At 38.1% G+C, this 20,425-nt stretch overlaps 1 protein-coding gene across 4 annotated transcripts in view; it reads right to left on the bottom strand.

The window, feature by feature from the left end:
• Nucleotides 1–20,425, bottom strand: part of Naaladl2 (N-acetylated alpha-linked acidic dipeptidase like 2) — a 1,298,244-nt gene that overhangs the window by 954,128 nt on the left and 323,691 nt on the right. Inside the window, exon 1 of one of the 4 annotated variants that reach the window (XM_085836004.1) lies at nt 139–1,187. The exons of 2 other annotated variants lie outside the window; for them this stretch is intronic. In XM_085836004.1, coding sequence (XP_085692130.1) covers nt 139–181 — 43 coding nt within the window. In that variant the 5' untranslated portion in view covers nt 182–1,187. Of the gene's footprint in view, nt 1–138; nt 1,188–20,425 lie in introns of those variants that run through there. One more of the 4 variants, XM_021158905.3, reaches the window with a different exon arrangement.

Below are 20,425 nucleotides of genomic sequence, written 5' to 3'. Positions count from 1 at the left end.
GGAACAATCGGCACCTCTCCAACCCATTCTCTGAGTACCTCAGAATACGACTCTGTCACATGCACACAAGCACACGGGCATGAGATAACACTACTGAAGTTTCTGATTGAGAACAGCTCAAAGGCTGTTGGCACTTACCTTGCAAAGACATGTTAGGTAAGCCAGCTTCATTCTCTCCCATCTTATTCTTTCTTTTTAAAGGGGGCCAAGCAGTTTCGGGCTGTGTCAGCTACCCTGGAAGCCTAGTGACCTTCTGACTTGCTACAGTAGTATTGTAACAGTACACTACCGGCTTTCTTCTGTGAATAATTACCACTCTCTTCCTGAGTTACCTGGCCTTGCAGGACCTGTTTTACTATGAAGTGAGCTAACGTGCTTTCTCCCAATGTCCTGTTACTAAACCGCTTCACAAAACACGGCTTTGTTTCAGTTTTGATATTAACTTTTGCCCTGAGTGTTGGCAGTATTTCCAACACTACATAAGTCACAGGCAAATTTTCGTTCTGGTTTTTCTTTTTTTTCCCTTTGTAGTGTTCCTAACCTGTTTCAAAATAATGTGTGACACTACTAAACAATGAATGATAGATGGTAAAGATAAAGTAAGGGACATTTTTCTTCTCTCGTTTTTGTCCTCCTCTTTCTCCTCCTGTTTTTCCTTTTGTTTGTCTTCTTTGTTTTGTCCTTTTTGTTTGTTTGGTTTTTATTTATGTCTGCTCCTCCCTGCCCCCAGGTAGGAACACTAGCTCTTTTCTGATTTAGCTGTGCTATATATTTATTTATTATTATTTTTATCCACCTACTATTTTTTGTTCATTTGTTTTAGAAGTGATCTTACTTTGTAGCACAGGGTGGACCGTAATTTGTTTTCTTTCTATAATCTCCCTAGTTCTGGGATTTCCGCCGTGCATCACTACGCCAGATTTACCAGGGAGATTGAAATAATTTCAGACTGAGTCAGTGCGGTGTCATGCATGACCCTCCTGCACTCAGGAGGGATAGGCTGGTGGATTTATTTGAGTCTGATGTCACATGGTCCATATAGCAAGCTCCAGGCCTACAGAAACTCTATTGTAAAATAATGTTGAAATACAAGGAATTTTCCATTCTGTATTAGAGGCCCAGTCCTCCTTTGTATAGACAAATGATATTCATGTATTTAAAATAGGACACTGAGTTACCTGTCCCTAACTGCTACATCTCAAGGAAATACAATGATGATGATAATTTTTAAAAACAGAAGAAATTATTTATAAATTGTAGGGATTTATTTGAATATTCACCTTTTATCCACCTCAGTACTTTTAACTCTTGGCTTTCACTAGAAAAACACTATATGTGAGATATATATATATATATATATATCACAAATAATACCTGACTCAAATTATCCCTTTAACAGCACAACATTGATGCTTGCAAATAATCTGTATAATATGTTTGCTAGCTTAAAATGCAAAATATAATTTTATAAGTAGTCTATATCAGCAACGATAACGGCCAGCAGTTAGAAATTATCTTCATCCAATAGATGACTGTGAGCATCCACTTCTGTATTTGCCAGGCACTGGCATAGCCTCACAAGAGACAGCTATATCAGGGTCCTGACAGCAAAATCTTGCTGGCATATGCAATAGTGTCTGTGTTTGGTGGCTGATTATAGGATGGATCCACGGGTGGGACACTCTCTGGTTGGTCCATCCTTTCCTCTCAGCTCTAAACTTTGTCTCTCTAACTCCTTCCATGGGTATTTTGTTCCCTATTCTAAGGAGGAATGAAATATCCATGTGTTGGTCTTCCTTCTTCTTGATTTTCTTGTGTTTTGCAAATCATATCTTGGTATTCAGGGTCCCCAGTGGAGGAGCTAGAGAAAGTACCCAAGGAGCTGAAGGGGTCTGCAACCTTATAGGTGGAACAACAATATGAACTAACCAATACCCCCAGAGCTCGTTTCTCTAGCTGCATATGTAGCAGAAGATGGCCTAGTCGGCCATCATTGGGAAGAGAGGCCCCTTGGTATTGCAAACTTTATATGCCCCAGTACAGGGGAATGCCAGGGCCAAGAAGTGGGAGTGGGTGGGGAGGGGAGCAGGGTGGGGGAGGGTATAGGGGACCTTTAGGATAGAATTTGAAATGTAAATAAAGAAAATATCTAATAAAAAAGAAAAAAAAAGAAATTATTTTCAGGGGAATGCCAGGGCAGAGAAATGGGAGTGGTTGGGTTTGTGAGTGGGGTGGGGGGTGGGGTAGGGATGGGATAGGGAGTTTTCAGAGGGGAAATGAGAAAAGGGGATAACATTTGAAATGTAAATAAGGAAAATATCTAATAAAAAAGAAAAACATGACAGTAATAGAGTATTTGTTAGAATTTAGTGTTTTTTAATATTTAGTGTGGTGTGTGTGTGTGTGTCTTTGTTTGTGCATGTAAAGTGCAGCTGCCTACGCAGACCTAACTTTTCAGATTCTCTAGAGCTGGAGTATTATTCTATTCTGAGCCAACTGAAGTCTGTGCTAGGAACCAAATTCTGCTCCTCTTCAATATTGTCTTAATATCTGGGCCTTTTCTTCAGCCCCACATTTCAATGGTCTATGTTGACTTTACCATTTATTGACTTTCAGTTCACTTGCTTATATCCACCTACTCAGATGAGGATGCCAGACAGTTTACTATCAAAGTGTGCAAGGTTTCAGTAATCCAAAATGGGACTACTCCAGGATACAGTTCTCTTTCTGAGTACAGTAGAATTATGTATTGCATATACCATGCTGCAGACATTAACAAAAGCAGGTTGAAATTGAGTGTTTGCCAGTAGAATGCTATAATAATCTTATCCTTACTTCATAATCGGAGGACCAACAGGCATATTAATCCTCACTCTTTTTAACAAGGTTGGAAATGTATTGTGCCCCAGGCACTTACCATGAGTCAGTACAAGTATAGTGTACCATTATGTTTGCATTGGTTTCTGAATTACAGCATAAAGGAGGTTGCAGTGAAAGTAGAATACAGTACTCCTATTCTCAGTGACAGAAACAATTGCAATATTCAGAAAGTATCTTGCACAGCTACATATGATTATCTTTCTCTCCCATGCCTCTGCACCTGCTTAAAAACTTCTTTTGGGGGGCTGGAGAGATGGCTTAGTAGTTAAGAGCACCGATTGCTCTTCCAAAGGTCCTGAGTTCAAATCCCAGCAACCACATGGGGAAAAAAAATCTTCTTTTGGGGAAATGATTGCTTGCTGCTGGTGGTGGTTATATATGTGTCGATGTTCATGTATGTCCATGTGCAGTTGTGCATTTATGTTTGTGCCTGTGCATGTATGTGTTTAAGACAGAAGATAACTGACCAAGTGAATCTCAAACATAATTTTTGAGGTAGGTCCTCTGACTGAACCAAGTATCTTGTCCCTACCATTGTACTGCTGGATTACAGGTACAGATAGAACTCATGTCTGTATGTTGGTGCTGGGAATCTGGGTCAGGTGCTCATGACTATATAACACATAATTTCCTGCCTGAAACTTCTCTATAGGCCTTGATTTGTTTTTTGAATAACCCAAATATTTTCTACAATCTCTACCGCCAAAATGTCTTTGTCTTCTATATACATGACCTATTTTCAAAACTTCTTTTGGCACCCCTTTTTGAGTTAAGAATCCCTTTGTGTCATCCTACATGTCCTTTCATTAGGCTAAAGATTTTCTTTCACTTGACCATTGTCACAGTCTACTATCACGCATGTTTTTAGCCTGTGTACCTGCTCATAATCTATCTAGTATGCTGTCACCAACTGTCCTACAAGGTAATGAAATGGTCATGGTCATGGTACAAGAAATGTTCTCAATTAAAGCCATGATTTCACTTATAGCCAGACATTTCACCATCTAGTACTCTAGAACAATGATTCTTTTTACTGAATGTGGACTTTTTTAGGAGGGATATGGGTGGCTATTTGTAACAAAGAGCATTTTTATGTTAGGGCCTAATATGATGATCTAGTTTCCTGCTAATCCTGATGACATCATTTGCATAATTGGAGACCAGAGAACCACAGTAGTTGTGGAGAACTGACTCTTGAAATTTCTCCTTTGATCTCCATATGTATGTATTCACCCTGCCCCCCTCATAAATGACCACTTTAATATAATATCTGTTAGTTTGCTTTGTGTGTTCTATGTCAGTGCCATGAAATTATTTGAGTCCTTCCAGAATAAAGTGGGCTAAGTAGACTAGTAAATGGACATGCTGCATACTGTAGAACAAGGGGAAGTTACTAAAGCTGTGGGTGTACTGGCATATTAGCACACTCCTTGCCAACTAGACAGAATTTTTTAGTTACCCTTGGCTCTACTCTCAAAATATGCATATATCCAATGGATTCTGGGCACTAAAGATAATGAAGAACTAACATAATGACTCATTGATAAGAAAATGCATTAGGAAGGAAGCTGACTAAGTCAGAATTCTTAAAATGGAGAGTATTGCTGGTTTCATTGGCTATTTTCTGTAGGTTCCCTAAATAAGACAAGCCAAGAAACTACACAAATTCAAACACACACACACACACACACACACACATACACACACACACTGCTATGGGATAGACCATGAAATGTAAATGTCTATGGTAATCCTTTGAAAGGAAAGAACATTCAAATTCAAAGTACATGCCTACACACTAGTCTAAATGTGTATACTGTTACTTAACAAACTGAAAGTATTTTCTATGTGTCAGCTGAGACAAGTGCAACAGGAAATGAATACTCAGGCCAAGTTATCAGTTTGGGAAGTTTAAGACATATAGAAACCATAAAAAGCAATCATATAAGCATGTAGGCTCAATAGGAATACCAAAATATGAAGACATTTTTCTATGTAACTTTTAAAAATATATAACCAAAACTACAAACAAACAAAAACAAAATCCAACAAAACAAAACAAACAAGCACCATAAAAGAAAAGATAACCAGCTATGATCATCAACTACGGCAAAGCACATTTCAGATACTACTCTCTGTTAAGAAATAAGAGTTTTCCTGACTACCATGGGTAACTCATCTCTAAGGAAATGACACCAAGGAGAGAGGGGAAGTGCATCGGCTTTCGAGGGAAGTTTCTGCACTTAACATCCAAAACAAATGAATATATCCAAACTAAACATAGTAATTACAATGGTTTGTTAAACTAAGCACTGAATGTCATAGTCAACCCTGTAAATTCGATCAAAAGTAAGGTGTCAAAAGTAACATATTAATTATGAGAATCAGAGAAAAATGGGTTATAACTCAGTGCTCTTTCACTGTTTTTTTTATATCTTTTATTCTTCCTTCTCTTTACGTTTCTTCTTCTGTCCTTCCTTCTTTTGTAATAAAGTCACAATGCCATAACATGCCTTCCTAGAAAATGATTCCAGGAGAATTGCCTTTGTTCACAGTCATAATGGGCCACTACTCTCTACTGTGAGAGTTTTTCTGAAAGCCCTGGTTTTATGTTCCTGCTGACTGCATGCCAGCTAGCATTGTTAAAGAAAAGAGGACTAAGGATTAAAGTCTCCAAACTTTCCCCAAGCAGCTGCTACTTAAAATAGACTTTCTTCTAAAGTGAAATGGCTGCTGTCTTTCCTACAGAGACCAGATTTATCAAATGAGAAAAGCGAGAGAAAAGAAGAGAACAGAGCGATATACACTGAGCTTCTATGGATGGGTTTTTTTTAGGCTGACAGACTCAATGGAGAGGTATCTGTAGGGAGAAAGTCCTAAGAGGATGCTGAAAATAAGGTACCTCATCGTCTTAGGGAATGTGGTGCTACAGACAATTCAGCAATTTTAAGAATGTAATGAAGAAATAAAGATAGTAATTACAGTGTTGAATTTAAATGCTCCATTAATCCCTTGCCTCTCTTCCAGTCTTTAGCATTTCTATATGCTAACATATCGATCAACTTTAAAATATCATTTTAAATATTAGCCAAGGCTTCCTGTGGCTCAGCCTCATATTCTCAGTAAAGCCGGGCATTAGAGCATTTCTTACCTGTGGAGTTTACATCTTCCAGATTCATAACTGTTTAATCAATGTTGATGATTGATAAATGGAAATGTACTGCATGTTTCCTTCCTATCAAACTATCATAATGAAGTTAAGAAGTCATGTATGGGAGCTAGTGAATTGGGAAAGGGTTTGGCCTGCCAGCGTCTCTAGCTTTTGCAGTGTCCTTTTTCCTTTTTGCTAGTTTGCTAGTTTAAGAGAAGAGTTCTTATGTTTAGTTTTTCTAAAGAAAAAAAAAAGAAACTAATTTTACTCAATATTGGTGGTCAATTTAAAATTAATATGTTTTAAATTTCCTAGTGGTATAAGTAAATTAACCAAGGTTAGATTGCTTACATCTTCACAGAAATAAGACATTGACAATGTTTATCAAAGATGAACCTGTAAAATGCCCTGAGATGTTTGAAGCAATTTAAATTACTGAAGTTACTTTTTTTTTAAATGTTCTTACTCTCTAATAAAAGCAATTGTAAGAGATCACAAATCCTGCAAAAGATTTTTAGATATTCTGTTTCAATAGAAATTTGTTCTTTTTTTAAAAATACTTTGAAATGTTTGTTTGTTTGTTTGTTTGTTTATTTATATTAGGTACTTATTTCATTTACATTTCCAATGCTATCCCAAAAGTCCCCCACCCGCTCCCCGACCCACTCTCCCACCTATCCACTCCCACTTCTTGGCCCTGGCATTCCCCTGTACTGAGGCAGATAAAGTTTGCATGGCCTCTCTTTCCACTGATGGCCAACTAGGCCATCTTCTGATACATATGCAGCTAGAAACACAAGCTCCGGGGGTATTGGTTAGTTCATATTGTTGTTCCTCCTATAGGGTTGCAGACCCTTTTAGCTCCTTGGGTACTTTCTCTAGCTCCTCCATTGGGGGCCCTGTGATCCATCCAATAGCTGACTGTGAGCATCCACTTTTGTACTTACCAGGCACTGAAATAGCCTCACAAGAGACATCTATATCAGGGTCCTTTCAGCAAAATCTTGCTAGTGTATGCAATGGTGTCAGCATTTGGAGGCTGATTATAGGATGGATCTCCGGGTATGGCAGTCTCTAGATGGTTCATTCTTTCGTCTCAGCTCAAAACTGTATCTCTGTAACTCCTTCCATGGGAGTTTTGTTCCCAATTCTAAGAAGGGGCAAAGTGTCCACACTTTGGTCGTCGTTCTTCTTGAGTTTCATGTGTTTAGCAAATTGTATCTTATATCTTTGGTATTCTAAGTTTCTGGGCTAATATCCACTTATCAGTGAGTACATATTGTGTGAGTTCTTTTGTGATTGTGTTACCTCACTCAGGATGATGCCCTCCAGGTCCATTCATTTGCCTAGGAATTTCATAAATTCATTCTTTTTAATAGCTGAGTATTACTCCATTGTGTAAATGTACCACATTTTCTGTATCCATTCCTCTGTTGAGGGGCATCTGGGTTCTTCCCAGCTTCTGGCTATTATAAATAAAGCTGCTATGAACATAGTGGAGCATGTGTCCTTCTTACCGGTTGGAACATCTTCTGGATATATGTCCAGGGGAGGTATTGCGGGATCCTCTGGGAGTATTATGTCCAATTTTCTGAGGAACCGCCATGCTCATGGATTGACAGGATCAATATAGTAAAAATGGCTATCTTGCCAAAAGCAATCTACAGATTCAATGCAATCCCCATCAAAATTCCAACTCAATTCTTTAATGAATTAGAAAGGGCAATCTGCAAATTCATCTGGAATAACAAAAAAAACCTAGGATAGCAAAAACTCTTCTCAAGGATAAAAGAACCTCTGGTAGAATCACCATGCCTGACCTAAAGCTGTACTACAGAGCAATTGTGATAAAAACTGCATGGCACTGGTATAGCAACAGACAAGTAGACCAATGGAATAGAATTGAAGACCGAGAAATGAACCCGCACACCTATGGTCACTTGATCTTTGACAAGGGAGCAAAGGCCATCCAGTGGAAAAAAGACAACATTTTCAACAAATGGTGTTGGCACAACTGGCAGTTACCATGTAGAAGAATGTGAATTGATCCATTCCTATCTCCTTGTACCATGGTCAAATCTAAGTGGATTAAGGAACTCCACATAAAACCAGAGACACTGAAATTTATAGAGGAGAAAGTAGGGAAACACCTCGAAGATATGGGTACAGGGGAAAAATTCCTGAGTAGACCAGCAATGGCCTGTGCTGTAAGATCGAGAATCGACAAATGGGACCTCATAAAATTGCAAAGCTTCTGCAAGGCAAGAGACACTGTCAATAAGACAAAAAGGCCACCAACAGATTGGGAAAGGATCTTTACCTATCCTAAATCAGATAGGGGACTAATATCCAATATATATAAAGAACTCAAGAATGTGGACTCCAGAAAATCAAATAACCCCATTCAAAATGGGGCTCAGAGCTAAACAAAGAATTCTCACCTGATGAATACCGAATGGCTGAGAAACACCTGAAAAAATGTTCAACATCCTTACTCATCAGGAAAATGCAAGTCAAAACAACCCTGAGATTCCACCTCACACCAGTCAGAATGGCTAAGATCAAAAACTCAGGTGACAGCAAATGCTGGAGAGGAATGGAGAAAGAGGAACACTCCTCCATTGTTGGTAGGATTGCAAGCTTGTGCAACCACTCTGGAAATCAGTCTGGTGGTTCCTCAGAAAATTGAACATAGTACTACAGAAGGATCCCGCAATACCTCTCCTGGGCATATATCCAGAAGATGTTCCAACTGGTAAGAAGGACACATGCTCCACTATGTTCATAGCAGCCATATTTATAATAGCCAGAAGCTTGAAAGAACCCAGATGCCCCCCAACAGAGGAATGAATACAGAAAATGTGGTACATTTACACAATGGAGTACTACCCAGCAATGAATTCATTAAATTCTCAGGCAAATGGAAGCATCTGAATGATATCATCCTGAGTGAGGTAACCGAATCTCAAAAGAACACACATGATGTGCACTCACTGAATAGCAGATATTAGCCCAGAAACTTAGAATATCCAAGATAGAATTTGGAAAACACATGAAACTTGAGAAGAAGGAAGACCAAAGTGTGGATTCTTTGCTCCTTCTTAGAATGGGGAACAAAATACCCATGGAAGGAGTTACAGAGACAAAGTTCAGAACTGAGACAGAAGGAAAGACCATCCAGAGACTGGTCCACCTGTGGGTCCATCCCATATAAAACCACCAAACCCAGACACTATTACACATGCCAGCAATATTTTGCTGACAGGACCCTGATATAGCTGTCTTTTGTGAGGCTATTTCAGTGCCTGGTAAGTGCAGAAGTGGATGCTCACAATCATATATTGGATGGAACACAGGGCCCCCAATGGAGGAGCTAGAGAGAGTACCCAAGGAGCTAAAGGGGTCTGCAACCCTATAGGAGGAACAACAATATGAAATAACCATTAATCTCCAGAGCGTGTGTCTCTAGTTGTATATGTAGCAGAGGATGGTCTAGTGGGCCATCAATGGGAGGAGAGGTCCTTGGTCTTGTGAAGATCATATGCCCCAGTACAAGGGAATGCCTGGGCCAGGAAGCAGGAGTGAGTGGGTTGGGGAGCAGGGCAGGGGGAGGTTATAGGGGGCTTTGGGGATAGTATTTAGTAAATGAAGAAAATATCTAATAAAAAATGGGTAACAAGGCTAAACAGAGAATTCTCAGTTGAGGAAACTCAAATGGCTGATAACCTCCTAAACAAATGTTCAATAACCTTAATCATGAGGGAAATTGAAATCAAAACAACCCTGAGATTCCACCTCACACCAGTCAGAATGGCTAAGATCAAACACCCAGGTGACTACAGATGCTGGTGAGGATGTGGAATCCTTTATCTTTTAACACCCTCAATAAATCTTTTATTTCTCCTTATACTCAATGAGTGTAATTATAATTGTAATTGGATTTAGTCATTCCACATTGATCTTTGATTCCTATATGTTGTTATCATTTTCCTTTTGTTCTTAATATTGCTTCACCTTGGAAATCATCTTTAGTATTCATTTTTATTTGCACATTTTCCTTTACGTTCAGCATTCCTTCTGTTTCTCAATCTCTTAATTACACTTTCTTCCCTTTCCTTTTTTTCCAGATTAATCTATTTAACTTTAAGGCAACACAGAGAACAATCAAATAATATATCATTTCACATACAATGAATCTAGAGACTTAACTGTTTCTATGCTGTGTGATATCAATAGCATACATTTACTGAAATATGTGCTGTAATGCCTCACAATATCCTGCCATTATTCCCGCTTTAAGTATATTCTGTTATATTTTAAGTGCATTCAAAAGAAGAGAAACATTTTCTTATATTTAAAGAAACATTCAGTATTTTCCACTGTTTCTCTCTGTGTGGATGGACATTTTGTTTCCTACTGCTTCAAAAGTGCCCTTGAGTATTCTGTCTTGTTCCTGCCAGCTGAAAAGGAATTCTCTTGGCGTTTTTTTTTGTTTTTTTTTTGTTTTTTTTTTCTGCAGAATTGTTTATTTAGTTTTCCTTGTTGAAAGATACTTCCCATACAGAACAATTTCTATCTTGCTTGCTTTTCTTCCTTCCTTTCTTCCCTGTTTCCCTCTCTTCACTCCCAGATGTCTTCATTTTATATATTGTTCCACTAATAACTAGCTTATTTTTTATTTTAATTGACATTTCTCATCTTAAATCTTTGGGAAGTCAGTAAGAAAACTTATTTGGTGGGTCACTGTTTTTTTAGCTATTATCATTGTGATTTCTGTTGGTCTGTTTTTGTTCGTGTGCATCATACTTGGAGTTTAAGTCTCATGGATCATAAATTTATAATCACCAATTTCTCTTAAAATTGCCATTAATTTTCACTCTCTTCTTTCCAATTTGTTTACTTGTGGTGGCTTATAAGAGCACTTATCATAGAAAATCAGTAAATAGATGTAAATATGGTTATGCAGTATGTCATGACACTTCTAATATATTTTTAGTCTTTTTATTATATATTTTCTTCATTTACATTTCAAATGCTATCCCCAAAGTTACCTATACCCTCCCCCCACCCTGCTCCCCAATCCACTCACTCCCACTTCCTGGCCCTGGCATTCCCCTGTACTAGGCATATGATCCTCGCAAGACCAAGGGCCTCTCCTCCCATTGATGGACGACTAAGCCATCCTATGCTACATATGCAACTAGAGACATAGCTCTGGAGGTTTGTGGTTAGTTTGTATTTTTGTTCCTCCTATAGGGTTGCAGACCCCTTCAGCTCCTTGGGTACTCTCTCTAGCTCCTTCATTAGGGGCCCTGTGTTCCATCCAATTTAGTCTTATATTGTTTTAGTTCCCAGAGATATCTTGATGTTTTGGTTAACTGGCACTTTCTTTATACTATAAATATAGAATTTCAACTTCTGATATCTTCCTTTGATTCTCCATTCAACTTGTTTTAAATGTTAAACGTACACATTTGCTACTTCTTAACTCTGGTTCTGTTTCTACTAATTTTCTTGTGATTATGCATTTTAATTTGTTTTTTTTTAATTGTATGTGTGTCTATGTTCTTTTATTTGACACAGAATATTATTCTGCATCTCTACCTTCCTTAATGGCAAGTCTCTTGGTTACAGGGTTATTTGTGGATCAAGTTTAATGTTGTAAGAATTGTTCTCTTGGGCAAATGTGAGATCATCTGTATTCTTGGTGTAGCTTAGCCATGACATTAAGTATGTGATATGTGAAAAATCCTGTTCAATGTTTAGACAATCGATGTTTTTTTCTCCTCTTTGTAAGAGCAGATATAAACCCCTGTCCTGTGTGAACTGCAGACATTGTTGAGTGACCTTGCCTTTCTCAAGAGCTCCTGTTACAAAATGTATTCCTTTTGTTCTTGGAGATGATTGGTTTTCAGCTAAAAACTTCTAAGGGCTTCTCTTAAGACATGTGATGACTTCGGGTATTTTCAGTATCAACTCTGCTAATGCCCATGGCCACTTCTTATGGGTGCTGTCTCTAGCTTCACCTCTGGTTGTAACTGTATCTCCTTCCCTTTATTGCTTTCTGGAAGCTGCCTCCAGGACAAAAAGAAAGCAGGAGGATTTTACAGCTTATCTCTTTTGATTCTCCTTTGTGGGGATCACAGTCCTGACTACCTGTGGTTCAATGCAAAAGCCAGTGTTTGTGTTCTTCTGACTGTAAATGTGGCAAAAACAAATCCAATAGGATTTAGTCTTTCCAGACCCAGCAGTAAAGAGCAACTGTTTCTGAGAGGATGGCAACATATTTTTATTATATTTAATAAAATTCCCAATCATCTACACACTCACTTGAAGATTTTAAAAATCAATAATTTTTTTAAAAAATGTACAAACTGATTCATGTAAAAGAGACCTAGCTACATAGTTTCCAGGATAAACATAACCTGGTACTGGTCCTGAAGAAATGGCTCAGTGCTTAAGAGCATTTGCTGCTCTTGCAGCGGATCTATATTTGGTTTCCAGTAACCATAACCACATAATGACTCACAAAACCACCTAAAAGTCCAATTGAAAGGGATGTAGTATCCTCTCCTGGTCTCTGTGGGCTTCCCTCACACACAAGGTCCACATACAACCATTCAAGCAAAACACACAAAATAAAATAAATCTTAAAAATTTTATCTGGGCACATTTGAAGTCAAAGTAGGGTAGTAGGATGAGAAAGGAAGGTTGGATAAAAAGAGCCTTAGCATCAGAGGAAGTTTCAGTCTCAAATAATAGAGAAAGAGGATGAGGCAAATTAAAAATACAAATTACATAATTAAATGCTTGACAGAGGCATTGGTTAGTGTTGCTTCACGAATGATTACAGACACCATAATGTATCATGCCTTTGAAAAGAATGTATATATACTTATTAAAACTTAATGTCAAAAGTTGTAGTCGTCATCTGAGCCTGAAGTGAGTGATGCTACTTTTGCTAGTAAAAAGTCTGCCTTCAGAGGTGATATTTGGCACCCTGAAGGCATGAGTAATTGTCGTAATTTCTCCGAATAGTAAAATATGGTATATGTATTGATTCTTCCTTTGTCTAGTGGCTTTTCTACACAATTGACAGCATTCATTCACAGCGGGATTTCTTACAATATTACTGTCAATCCCAAATATTAATACCGTGTATGAACTAAGATTTTCACAAAATTCTAAATATTATTATCATTTTTTACAGTGTTCACATCAGATTTGCTTAGCTACTAAAAGCAAAGCTTCATGTCTTTTGTCATAAAATTGTAGCAGTTACCTAAAATCTTCAGTCCCACTCCTAATGAAGATTTTTTTGTTTCTCGCTCAGCCTCAGCTTCTTCTTTCATTATCCCTGAAGTCTTAAATCTCACGAAGAGTGATATAGATTTCCAAAACAATCATGAATGCGCACAATACCATTTAACAGAAAATTACCTATTTTACTTTTTGGGTTTTTTTTTTGTTCATTTGTCATAGTGCAGTGGTGAAACATGTTGGATAAATGGTTGCATTCTCTCTTTTCTCTCATTCTTTATCTCTCTACCTCCATGAACTCAAGATATAGCTGAGGCTGACTCTTTGAACTCCTGATCCTCTGCTTTCTCTCTCTCTCTCTCTCTCTCTCTCTCTCTCTCTCTCTCTCTCTCTCATTAAGATTACACACATGCACTACTATACCTGATGGAAATATAATTCTTTTCCATGATGTGTGTGTGTGCGAGTATGTATACATACATGTGATATTTGTCTAAATATGTTCATAAGCATTTATATGACCATGTCAGTTAAGAGTGAAATTGTTCACAGGGAAAAATGGAAAATAGAGACTGACAATAGATGTCTCCCTCAATATGTCTCCACCCTATCTTCTTGAGATATTGTTTCTCATTTGAATGAGGAGCTCATGAATTCAGCTCTAGTGATTAGTAAGGCCCAGGGATCTTCCTGTTTCTAATCCTATAGCCCTGGGGATACAGATATTAGCCACCATGTCTGATATTTACATGGGTATTGAGCATCCAAGCTCAAGAATAACAAGCTTATACTCATAAAGCACTCTATCAACTGATCCATACCCTCAAGCCCCTAGTATATTTCTTAGTAAGACTAGTATAAACCATGCTTCTTGATCTACAGATTTCAATACTAATGCTATGCTAGTAGGTATAAAAATAGTATTAACAGTTTCTTACATCCAAATCAGAGCTCCCATGTCAGAGTTTCTCCATCAACTCCATTCTCTACAGAAGATTGGAATTTTTACTAGCTCTGTTGGAAACAAGGATGCTTTTAGCTAAGATTTCCTACTCCACTGGTAAAGAAGAGTTGGTAGATTTAGTACAATTCTTAATGGCACTGTGGTTTCCCAATCTGGAGGTTATTAGCTTTCCCATCCCTTAATAAGAACATTGGTAGTCTTCTCAATATTATAAGGAGTAACTGACTTATCCTCTTCAGCTATAGGAATTCCAGAAGGCATCTCTTTCCAGGATAAGGATGCATTGTCTACATTTAATGCCTGTCATTTAGTATAGCTACCTTCACACATTTCCATCATCTTTGGTGATCCTTCTGAATGTTCCAAAGCTACACTAACTGCTGATAAGTGCTATCACATTTGTAGGGACCTTGTCCCTCAACCTCAGGCAAGGACTCACTAAAGCTCTGTCTGCTGCTTATCAATGACCTCCCATGCTATCCCACAAAGTTGAAGACCCAGGCAGCAACCTTACAAATCTTAGACTTTCTACACCCAGGATTCCAAATACCTCCCTCCCACAGACCCATCCAACACCCTGTGCCTGTTCTCCTGGTCTCCAGTATTTCACATTCCACACAGCCTTACTTCTCAGGGACCATCCACCTGCTCCACCTAACCTAAAATGCCAGAACCAGCCAAAACATCAAGAGGAAACTTCATTTAAACAGAAATGATGGCAGAAATGAAAATCCAAACAGAAACTTGAATGGAAAGTCCAGTTAAAGGATAAAGGATCTGCTGCTGTTACAAAAACTCATTGCTTCATTTTGACATTTATCTTCTCAACATGGTTTCCAGTGAAAACAACTACTAACAAATTTTATTTTTCTACAGCCTCCTCATCAGTTTTAGCTTTAAGACAATTCAAGAGAGTTAGAGATTTGCTCCTGATTAGGACATTAGTTTCACAGAGAAGGCCACCATCATGTTTTACTTTTGAACCTGAAGGCTAAAAGTTATTTACATAAGAAATAAAGATGGGCTACATCTTATCTTGAAGGCATTCACTAGAATAGTATCTTTAGTTCCTGTCAAGAATATTTCTTTACATTCATAGACTGGTTAACTATTGGGCTCAAATTTCTGTCTCTATTTTTCAATATGGCTTCTTCACAAATCTGTATACAGTGTAGCTTTTGGCTTAAAATAAGAGGCAGAAGCTTGACGTGGCAACACACATCTGTATTGTCATGATTTAAGAAGCTAAACATGGCAGTATTATGAAAAGGTCATCCTAAGGATCATACTAAAAATGAACTGAAATGAAGGGAGGGCAGGATGAAGAATGCATAGAAGGAAAGAAAGACAAGATGGAAGATCAGGAGGGAAGAAGCTTAAGAGAGGCATGTGCAATGTACAGTCAGGGGAATATGAACACACCATTGAGAATAAGCTGAACTTCAGTGTTCTATCTTCTGTGGAAAGAGGCCTGAGGAGACGGAGAGGAAACAGGAATGTTTCAGATCTCTGACAGGATTAACTGCTTAAATCCTCTGAGTGACATGATTATAGGTCAAATTGTCCCAAGTCAATGGTCATAACAGCATCAAGGATCACTGAACACAGACACTATAATAAGCTAATACTTTAAATGACTGTGATAATTAGCAAAATGTAAGTCAGAGTGATTAAATAGACACTTGATGTTGGAACACAGCATCTGTGGGATTGATGGACACAAGCTGGCAAGGAGTCCTTGGCTTGCAAGAAATGAAAGATCTATAAAACACAGTGCAGTACAATGAAGGGTCCTGGGACCAGAGGCCATCTAAATGGAGCATTGTCAGTTGCAAAACGGAATGTTCTGTTCGTACTTATGAGGAACAACCCATTCTCTTAGAAAAGATGCTAAATCATGATAATGAGATAATGATCATGCTGGTGGTGTGCTTGTGTGTGTGTGTGTGTGTGTGTGTGTGTGAGAGAGAGAGAGAGAGAGAGAGAGAGAGAGGGAGAGAGAGAGAGAGAGAATTAACTGATAATTAGAAGAGGGCGTGGATTTGAGATGAAGTTGTTAGGAAATGGGAGGAAATAGAGAGGGAAGAGGGGAGTTCCAAAATTATGTAAACGCTTTTAAACTACTAAACAACATTTTAAATGGAAAGTCGTGCACCTATTATCTCTGAATCTTAAGGTTGTTGATAATTACTTAATCTTTCTCTCAATTCTTTTCTGAGTCTTGTTTTTCCAAGTTATCAATTACCATCATAATTTAGATGAACTATTCCATTTAATGGTTTCAGTTTTCAGAAACAAAGGTAGTATTAGCTATAATTCTTAACTATTTAATATTTATCTGGGAAAAATAAACACTAGACTCTCAAAAATTCTTTTAAAATTTCAAAAATATTCATGATTTGTTTATAACTCATGCCTTGATTCTTTCTAAAAAGATTCTTACATTTTTAATGTTGGAAAATAACCTAGCATAACTGAGAATGTTTGCATATATAAGTGATAAATTCAATCTATAAGATCAGCTGAGTGTGCACATTTTAAACAGAATTTAATAGAACATAGATGCAAGAAAAAATGTACTATAATTTAAAGGGCACAGAATTATTTATTCTAATGTGGGATGGAAGAAAAGGGCTAAAAGTTTTAGCAGGTATTCCACAGCATTTCTTTTTCTTTTCTTTTAAAATTACTTTTAGTTTTTTACAGTCCAATCTTTATCCCACTCATCCCATTCTACCTTCCCACCCTGTCTACACACACACACACACACACACACACACACAGACACACACACCAATCATGCCACCCCACTCCCTGGTGCCTCAAGGCTCTCAAGGGTTAGGTACATCTTTTCTCACTGAGGCCAGACCAGGCAATCTGTTCCTATGTATGTGTTGGGGGCCTCTTATCAGTGAGTGTATACTGCCAGGATGGTGGCTCAGTATCTGAGAGATACCTGGTGTCCAGGATAGTTGAGATTTCTGGGCTTCCTGTGTGGTCGACCTCCTTCTCCGTTTCTTCCAATTTTTCCCTAATTCAACCACAGGGATCCCTGACTTCAGTCCACTGGGTAGGTGTAAGAATCTGCATCTGTCTTAGTCAGCTGCTTTTGTTGGGCACCTCAGAGGAGAGCCATGCTTGGTTACTGTCTGTAAACAAACTATAGCATCTACAATAAGGCCTTGGGACATCACCTTGAGATGCATCCCAAGTTGGACCGGTTATTGGACCTCCTTTTGTTCAGTCTCTTCTTCATTTTTGTCCCTGTACTTCTTTTTGGCAATGGGATGGCAACCCCATCCCCCCATTTGATGCCCTGCCTTTTTACTGAAGGTGGAGTAAACAAGTTCCCCCGCCTCACTGATAGGTATTTCATGTAAGGTCCCTCCATTTGAGTCCTGAGTGTCTCTCACCTGCCTGGTCTAGGGTACACTCCAGAGGGTCCTCCCCCCTCCCCCTCCTCCTTCCCAGGTTTTATATTTCCATTTTTTTCTGCTGGCTTCCAGGGCTTCTCTCTTGTTTCCCCTTCCTGCTAATACCTGATCATATTCCACTTTTACCCTCTCCCTCCACCCAGGTCACTTCCTCCCTTCCTCTCCCTGCCTCCCCTGATTGCTTTCTTCCCCCTCCCAAGTGAGATTGAAGCATCCTTACTTGGGCCCTTTGACTTGTTAATCTTCTTGAGTTCTGTGGGTTGCATCCTGGGTATTCTGTACTTTTTTGGCTTATTACTCACTTATTAGTGAGTATATATCATTCGTGTCCTTTTGGGTCTGAGTTACTTTACTCTAGGTGATATTTTCTAGTTCCATTCATTTGCCTGAAAACTCATGACTTCCTTGTTCTTAATAGGTGAATATTATTCCATTAGGTAAATGATCCATATTTCTGTATCCATTCTTCCATAGTGGGACATCTAGGTTGTTTCCAGCTTCTGGCTATCACAGATAAGGTCACTATGATTATAGTGGAGAATGTGCCCCTGTGGTTCATCTTTTGGGAATATGCCGGAAGTGGCATAACTGGGTCTTCAGGTAGATTTATTTCCAATTCTCTTGGGAATCTACAGATTGATTTCAAGAGTGGTTGTACCAGTTTGCAATCCCGCCATCAATGGAGGAGTGTTGTTCTCTCTCCACAACCTTGTCAACATGAGTTTTTGATCTTAGCCATTCTGATTGGTATAAGATGGAATCTCAGGGTCATTTTAATTTGCATTTCCCTGATGTCTTAAGATTATAAATATTTCTTTAAGTGCTTCCCTGCCATTCGAGATTCCTCTTTTGTAAATTCTTTATTTAGCTTTGTACTCAATATTTGATTGAATAGTTTAGTTTTGTTGTGATTAGCTTCTTGACTTCTACATATATTTTGGATATTGTGCCTCTATCAGATGTGGGGTTGGTGAAGACTTTTTTTCCCAACCCAGAGGTTGCCAATTTGTCCAATAGTCTATGCTTTTTGCCTTAAAGAAGCTTTTCAGTTTCATTAGGTTCCATTTATCAATTCTTGAAATTAAAGCCTGAGCCACTAGAGTTCTGTTTAGAAATTTTCCCTCTGGGCCAATGAGTTTGAGGCTCTTTCCCACTTTTGCTTTTATTATTTCCAGTGTATCATGTTTTATATTGAGGTCCTTGATCCACATGGACTTGAGCTTTGTACAAGGTGAAAAATATGGATCAATTTTCATTTTTCTACATACCTATTGCCAATTGGACCAGAACCATTTACTGAAGATGCTTTCTTTTTTCCATGGTATATTTTTGGCTTCCTTGTCAACAATCAAGTATACATAGTGTGTGGTATTATTTCTGAGTCTTCAATCTATTCCATTGATCAAACTGTCTTTGTACCAAAACCATCCAGTTTTTCCTGCTATTCCTCTGTAGTACAGCTTGAGGTCAGGGACAGTGATTCCCCCAGAAGTTCTTTTATTGTTAATAATTGTTTTTGCTAGCCTGGGTTTTTTGTTTTCTCATATGAAATTGAGAATTGCTCTTTCCATGCACAGCATGATTTCTTAAACTTATATTTTTAAAAAGACTAATAGAGTTTCCCTGGCCACCATGTTGATTTGGCAGAGTTGAGTTAAAAGGGCCAAACAGTAGAACAGCTGTTTTTCAGGTGTGGAAACAAGTACACAAGAAGCCACCTGAGGAAAAGCTGTTGTTCTCCATAGACCTGGCAGGATAATAAAATAAACTTGACATTTCTCACTCTTCATAGAGTAAACAAACATCATCTTGCTGTGAAGCACAACTTAAAAACATAGACAAGGAAATGTAGAGTTCATAAAACAGGTGTTTCTAGTCTCAGCGATACTTAGCATGACCTTCCTAATACATGAGCTATGAAGAAATCAAAGAAAGAGATATATACAGCCTTTATTTTGAGTTTTGCTTTATTCCTTAAAACATATTTACTATTCCTGTTATGATAACTTCTTATGTGCTTCAGACCTAGCAAATGTAGATGTAGATCCTCTCCATTACTGCTCCAAATGTGTCTATCCTTTGGCACATCAGTCATTCTTTTGTGCCTTGATGTTCTTATTTATACCATAGAGATGATCAGAGATACTTGAACATGGCAGACAAGGGCTGAATTGGGCAGACTTTTGGGAAACATTGGCCATTGTGATGATTGTGGATTTTGTACTACTAAAATTAGAAAGTATTGGGATGCACAGGTTTGAAGGGGTTTTTATGTATCATAATTTTCTATACTCATCTACAAACCTAAGAACCGAATATCTATCTATCTATCTATCTATCTATCTATCTATCTATCTATCTATCTATCTATCTATCTTTCTATCTATCTATCTATCTATCTATCTATCTATCTATCTATCTATCTATCTATCTATTTATCTATCTATAGGTTCTATACCCCAGTATAGGGGAATGCCAGGGCCAGGAAGCAGGGTTTGGGGAACAGGGGGCGGGGAAGAAGAAGTGGATAGGGGATTTTTGGAGGGGAAACTAGAAAAGGGGATAACATTTGAGATGCAAATAAAGAAAATATATAATAAAAATATCTGCTAATTCTGTTTATCTCTACCATTCTCATCTTAGATGCTGCATACAGTATGAATATATATGTAGTCTGCTCTACCAGAGTTAGCATTCTCATTAAAGACAGATTATAATAAAACCTGTAATCTGAGA

This window comes from Mus caroli, unplaced genomic scaffold, assembly GCF_978045245.1.
Source record: "Mus caroli unplaced genomic scaffold, Mus_caroli_1 scaffold_3, whole genome shotgun sequence".
NCBI lineage: Eukaryota > Metazoa > Chordata > Mammalia > Rodentia > Muridae > Mus > Mus caroli.
This window is presented reverse-complemented; position numbering and strand designations above follow the sequence as displayed.